Source organism: Lycium barbarum, chromosome 10 (assembly GCF_019175385.1).
Source record: "Lycium barbarum isolate Lr01 chromosome 10, ASM1917538v2, whole genome shotgun sequence".
Lineage (NCBI taxonomy): Eukaryota > Viridiplantae > Streptophyta > Magnoliopsida > Solanales > Solanaceae > Lycium > Lycium barbarum.
The window spans coordinates 28,150,519-28,157,562 of record NC_083346.1 but is presented as its reverse complement, the minus strand read 5'-3'; the positions used below and the strand labels follow the sequence as shown (position 1 = coordinate 28,157,562).

General features: G+C 31.8%; 1 protein-coding gene across 1 annotated transcript; it reads right to left on the bottom strand.

The window, feature by feature from the left end:
- Positions 1 to 4,739: 4,739 nt before the first annotated feature.
- LOC132613591 (ethylene-responsive transcription factor RAP2-13-like) lies at positions 4,740 to 6,663 on the bottom strand. The gene has a single exon (XM_060327680.1). It carries the CDS (start codon positions 6,128 to 6,130, stop codon positions 5,042 to 5,044), a length of 1,089 nt encoding a protein of 362 aa, XP_060183663.1. The 5' UTR covers positions 6,131 to 6,663; the 3' UTR covers positions 4,740 to 5,041.
- Positions 6,664 to 7,044: the final 381 nt, after the last annotated feature.

Genomic DNA, 7,044 nt, shown 5'->3' with positions numbered 1-7,044 from the left:
AATTTTTTTTCTGATTAATATGTTATTGGTATGTATATTCATTCAGGAAAAACTTCTGATGCTCTAACTTAAAGAAATTTAAAATGAATAAAAGAAGAAGCAAGGGCAATGCTTGATTTGTTCTCATTGAGAGAGTTGCTTCATACGTGAATGGTTGCACCCCTACCAACTGTCCTTCGGTTTGAATTATATTTATATGATTAGAAAGTTTTTACTATATTTTGCTAATTTTGCATCCAATGTCATAAGGAGGCTGTGCTTATTTATGTGTTTTTTTTTTTTTTTTTAACCAACTGACTTAAAATTCCGAATTATCTCAGTTAAAAAAGGCCATGTTTCATTGAACTCTGTTTTATCCATGTCCCGCAAGCACTAATTAATTAAGCTAGACGATAGGATTGATACAGAACTTCCGGTTAGTAGGATAAATAGATGGTAATTAATGTTTATGTGCTTATTGTTTATATCAAACCAATTAATTTAATCGTTATATAATAATATTATATTTGATTCATATTCATCAATTTGGTGTAAACTTCGATAAATTTTGAGATACCTTAGGGGTTGTTTGGTTGTTGATTAGAGTTATGCAGGGTTTAGTAATTCATGTATTAGTTATCCCATTTTTTACCCTGCATAAATTACACATAGATTTCCTTCATAACTTATACATGTATTAGTTATGCAGGATTATAAACCGATAACTAAAAACATGGTACTTCGTGTGCTTAATTTTATACATAGCAACTAAAATGCTACCAAACATAATACTAGTTATGTTGGCTTTAATACATGACTATTCTCTTTATAACCAGCAGCCAACCATACGACCCCTTAATTAGTTCACTATATGAATATGTAGAAAGCAAGCATATGCCACCTCATCAAAGCCCGTAAAGGATGAAGAACAACTGGTGGGGTTTCTTGAATCTTGACCCTTATTACTCCCTCCGTCCCGTAGTAAGTGTCTCCATAGCCAAATTTTTTTATCTCATAATAAGAGTCACATTAGAATATCAATGCATATATTGACTAGTTTTTTCCATCTTTGTTCTTGGACAAAAAATGACAAATTTCTTTATTTAAGGCCAAAAGTTGGATTCACAATGTCAAATTTTGAGTTTCACGTTAAAATGAAAGTTTTGGCCTATGGAAGATAGGATTAGTAAGAGGCAAAGATGTGATAGTACTCTACTTGTGCATGCTCTAATCATCAAGATGGACTACTTGTGCGCATGCTCTAATCATCAAGATAATGCAAGAATTTCTATGCATGCTCTAATCATCTAATGATGGTTAGATTCCTAATGTCAAAAGATGGACTATTTGTGCATGCTCTAATCATTAAGAGAAAAAAAGTAACTTTTTTTTTTACATAAGGATAATTTGGTAAACTTTACATTTCATCATTGATTTCTTAATATACATGTTTTTAACTAAGATGATACTTATTATGGGATAGAGCGAATAATATCTAAAGAATAAACTTTAAAGATGATGCAAGAATTTTTATACCCATTGATTCACACTTCCTTTTTTAGCCCCGTATTCAATGGCTCAAGGCTCTTTCCTTGGAATGAAAAACAACACTCAATTTTGTACTATAATATTGAAAGAAAAAGTTAAGAGAATCCTACTCGTGTAGAGCTTTGAAAGATTCTTTCTTGATAAGAGACTTTGTTCAGAGTCACTTTCTTTCACCTTCCAAGTTTTTGGCATTGTGAAATCAAACTTGTCTTGGCATGCGCAGATATAAAGAATGATTATATATTGTGGGGTTGAGAGTGAAATGGTGGCCTTACAATTCCTTATCTCTTGGCTTTGATTAGCTTTGTGTGATTTGTGTGATAATGCACTTTTACTTTCTATGGCAGCCAATATATTTGGTGTTCCCACCTCTTTTGTGAGCTAAACAGATAAGAAAAGTTTATACAACCTTAAGGCTTAAGTACTGCTATTTATTAGCTAGCCTATACTAATTAATCATCTAGCATACAACTACTTTTGATCAGGCTTTAATTATTGGCCTGGATTCACTGTGTCATGACAGCAACGTGTTACTTGCAACTAATTTCACCAGTTAATTTGATTCTAATTTTTCATAATGAAGGATCTAACTTACGTGCACGGTTAAGTTAAACTCATTTAAAAAAACTACATTTCTCAATTGACATGATGGAGAGAAAATCTAGTATATTGCACCTCGTGGCCTCCAATTGATGTAGAGCTCCATTATAAGCATAATGGTAAATGCATCGTCACAGTTTCATTGGCATAGGAGAACACAGGATGTCATTGCTTTTATACTTAAAAAGGAAATATATTTCATTTGTATATCTTTAGAATTAGAGGAATAAATCCACCTAAATATGGACCAATAACCTTTGGTCCCTCCCCACTTCTTATCTTTCTCGTGCCTACTAGTATTTCTGTTTTGCGGTTGAAATCATTTGTTGGATTGAACTCAAGTATTAGTGTTCTAAAATATCAATTGAAAACCAATAAAAAAAAACCGTGAATCACCCCATCGAGAGAACCAAAACATTAAAGAAATAACCTGTCAAAGGAAAAGTTTCAAACATTAAAAGTCTATTGCGTGGAATGCTAAATTTGCAACAACAATACAAATGAGGTGTCCTTTTAATTAAGGTACAAAGTTCCAACTATAAAACCAAATAGAGCAGTCCGATGCACAAAATATTTCGGTCCAATGAAGGGCAGCACTTTAAGGAGTGTGATATAGACACTTTATTAGGGATTGAGTTCTTCTCTATTTCTCTTCTCTCTATTTTTTCCAAGTTCTAGCTTAGATTAGGAACACATGACATAGGTTAAAATTAATGGCTAAGATTTAATTTACTAAAGTAAGGCCCTAACCATGATTTAGATAATTAATAACCTGTCCATAAACATATTAAAAGTTTTTTTCTCTCTTCCTACATTTTCAGGCGATACTAGTGTTGGGAACATTTTAATAGTTAGTATTCTTGAATTTAATAAAATATCATAGAAACAAAAAATAAAAACTATTATAGTAATACCTACATAAACTAATAGTTGTCAAATTTTTGTCTACAATATTTCATAAGTAAATACTTTCTCAATTTCGTTTAGTATTTTAAAAGTAATAGTTTTTCTCATTTTTTCATTAGACTTAGACCTTAATCCAAAAAAAATTCAAAACACCAAAGAGAGGAAGAGTACGCAAAAAAAAAAAAAAAAAAAAAAAGGGAGAATAATACAAAGAAACTAATAAAATAAAAATACAAATAAATCCGTGTGTTAGATTTTTCTATGTGTATTATTCGTCTGCAATATGTTTACAGAAGGACAGGAAACGAGACAAATTAGTATCGTTTGGAAAAAAAGTAGGAAGGGAGAAAAAAAGCTTTTTAATATATTTATGAACAAGTTATTAATTATCTAAATCATGATTGGAACCTTACTTTAATAAATTAAATTTTAGTCATTAATTTTAATTTATGTCATGTGTCCCTAATCCAAGCTAGAATTTGAGAAAAATAGAGAGAAGAGAAATAAAGTGAAGCCCAATCCTTTCATTAGAACCTGCGGAAATCTATAGATCACAAGAAAATAATTTTACCATCGCTCTAAAGCTTCCCTTTTAAACTCACGGAGTAAACTAACTTCAAACAAAAATTGAAATTTGAAGTTACATGGAATAGCATTTAACGCCAGAAAGTTGTCGATTGATTAATTTTTGTTTGTAAGTGAAATCCACATAACAAAACGCCAATTTATGGCCTTAACAGAAAGATTAAATTACAATACCAGTTTGTACAGATGTGCACATTGAACCCATGTGGAAGAAAGAAGCAGTACGTGGTAGGGTCAGCCAACTTTAACTCCATTTGTCACTACTTGGCCTCGACCAATCTAAGGGCCCGTTTGGCGGGCTTATTTTAAGTGCTTTTAAGTCAAAATAATTTTTAAGTAATTTTATAGTGTTTAAATAAAGTACAAAAAAAATATTTTTAAAAACTTATTTTTAAAGTAAAATAAATCAAAAGTTATAATTTTTAATTTATGACTTACGCTTAAAAATCATTTAAAATAAGCCCATCTAAATCGACTCTAAATAGTGAAATACATAATGGTCTCTTCTTTTTTTCTTTTTTGGTTAAAGAAACTTTGACTTGCACTCTCTCAAATAGAATCTTGACCAATCCTCCATAGAAATAACAAAGAAAACTAGGACACCTTCCATGCGTAACAACCGTTTAAGGTATCAAAGCAAGTGCAAAACAATCTTCTTGTTGGAACCTTACTTTTTAGGAATTCTTTCGTTTATGTTTTTTAACTTCACCCAAACTTAATTATCGCAATAGCAGAGCCCACATATATAAATTTATACACTTCACTATATGAATATATAGATACATGTAAAATCTATATATTTGCTGCTATTTTTTTAACTAGATCACCAGAAGATATCGAGCAGTAATTATTCCTATTTTTTGCTGTCTACCTATGTGAAAACTTTGTAAATAACGAAGATTGTACGATACAAAATCACACCACCAGAAGCATATACTAAATTTATACACTTTACTATATGAATATAGTATAGATACATGTAAAATCTATATATTTGCTGCTATTTTTTTAACTAGATCACCAGAAGATATTGAGCCGTAATTATTCCTATTTTTTGCTGTCTACCTAACTTTGTAAATAACGAAGATTGTATGATACAAAATCACACCACCAGAAGCATATACTAAACATTAGATATAGTAATATTATAAGCTAGGAAATAAACAAGACACATACAAACTCTCCCTTGGTCATGCATATACAAAAACCACAGCATAACCAAGATGGAGAGTGACCTTAATACCACTACTACTATTACATACTCTATATAAACATGAAACTAAATCCCATTAACTACTAGACCAACCTTTGCAAATGTCAAAAACCCCATTTGCAAAAAGGCCATATACCTGACACAATACATAATATAAAAACCTAAAGATTACAACATAAGAAATAAAATAAAAAGGTAAAACTACAAACTTCAAAGAGCTGCCCAATCAATCTCCACTGAAGGGTACTTTGGTAAAAAGAAGTTTTCTGACTCATCAAAAGATGGCTCAGCAAAATCCAAGAAAGTAATATCAGATTCAGGTGAAGATGCTCCTGTTAATAATGATGATTCAGGTGAAGATGATGATGACGATGATGACGTGGCAGCCTCAAACTTGACATTAGCATCTCTCACTGAATCTTCAACTATGATTTCCGACTTTTTTGGCTTTGACTTTCTTGATTTGCCTTCAGATTTATTAGTACACGTGTCATCTGAACTGGGATTCTTGGGATTAGCTAAGCTTTGACAAATGGCTTGAAGTTTAGCATCAACAGATGAATGCAAAGGCTTAAAATCAGATAATTCATTGTTTAATTGATGCCTTAGATGTGGGAAATTAAGCCTAGCAAACTCACCTCTTAGCTTATAGGCGGCTTTATCATAAGCCAAAGCAGCTTCTTCAGCAGTATCAAAAGTACCAAGCCAAAGCCTAGTTCTATTTTTAGGAAGTCTAATTTCAGCAACCCATTTTCCCCAATGACGTTGTCTAACACCTCGATAAAGTTTAGTAGGCTTAGTTTGCTTCATTTGAACTGGTTTCAGACCAAGATAGTTTGAACTAGAATTTAATGTCTTAGGATATGTTGGAGTTGGTGTTAACAAACACCCTAAGGTTTGTTGTTGTTGGAGTTGGAGTTGAAGTTGTTGTTGTTGTTGGTTTTGGAATTGGATTTGGGCTTGGATTTGCAAGATCTGAGAAGGGGTAAGTTGGTTAAGACCAATTGTACTTGAACCTGTTTCAGTTACAAAACCCATGTGGTTAAAATTACAAGAATACCCTTGAGAAAACATTTGGGTATTTGTCGATGGGATTGTGCATAAATCAGTATACAAATTGGGCTCACCAAAAGAAGAAAAAGAAGTTGAAGGTGAAGAAGAAGATAAAGATGGAGAAGAATGAGAAGGAGAAGAAGAAGAAGCACCTTTCATAAAAGGCTCCAGTGCTTTCATTAGTTCTTCACTTAAAGGATCTGAAAAAACTGAACTATTGTTACTGTATATGTCTATAGCTGCCATGATTAATTAATAACAAAACACACACCAAAAAGAAAATTCAAGAATTCACAAAAAGTAAGCTAAGATTACCTGTATCTTATATCAAAACTACAGAACAGGTGGAGATTTAGAAAAAAAGTTACAAGCTTTCTACAAATATGATTTATGTTAAATCAAGAACCAAAAACCAACCTGAGGGATTCAAAAACAGGCCCTTATGGTTGATTGGACAAAAAAACAATTAAAAGCTATACCAATAAAAAAGGGATCTCTATTCTGGATCACCTGGCTTTCAAAACAAAAAACACACCCAAAAGGGAGCTTGATTCTTTCAATAAAATATGAATTTATGAATCAATATGCTCAAGATCAAGAAATAAAACACCCTTTTGAAATTGAAATCTTTTTTTTTTGAAAGACAGACGAATACAGAAAGGGATCACAAGAAGCGGGATGTTACAGAGGGGGAAGAAAGGAAAGAAAATCAAATACACACACAGTATTTTAGGTAGCCTCACTTATTTTTTTTCACTCTGAGAAATGTTGAAGATGGCTTCTGAATTTAAAGACCTGCTATGTGGCTCTCTCTCTCTCTCTCTCCATTAAGTGCTTTAATTGTTTTTTCTTTTTTAATCATCAAAATTCTTCTTCTTCTTTTTTTTAAAAAAAAATCATATTTTCCACCTTGAGCTACCCGTATTTTTACCATTATCATGGACCCCACCTGAAAGACATGAGAAATACTCCCTTTGTTTCAGGCTGTATATTTTTTGAGATTTATCTCTTTGTAAATGAGGTAATTCGGATATTTTAATTTGTTCCATAACTACGCAGGCGTTTGGCCACAGAAATTAAATATTTTTCATTCTATTTGAAAATTTTGAAGTTGGAATTGAGAGTTATGTTTAGTTATACTTTTTGTAAAGGAAATCAGA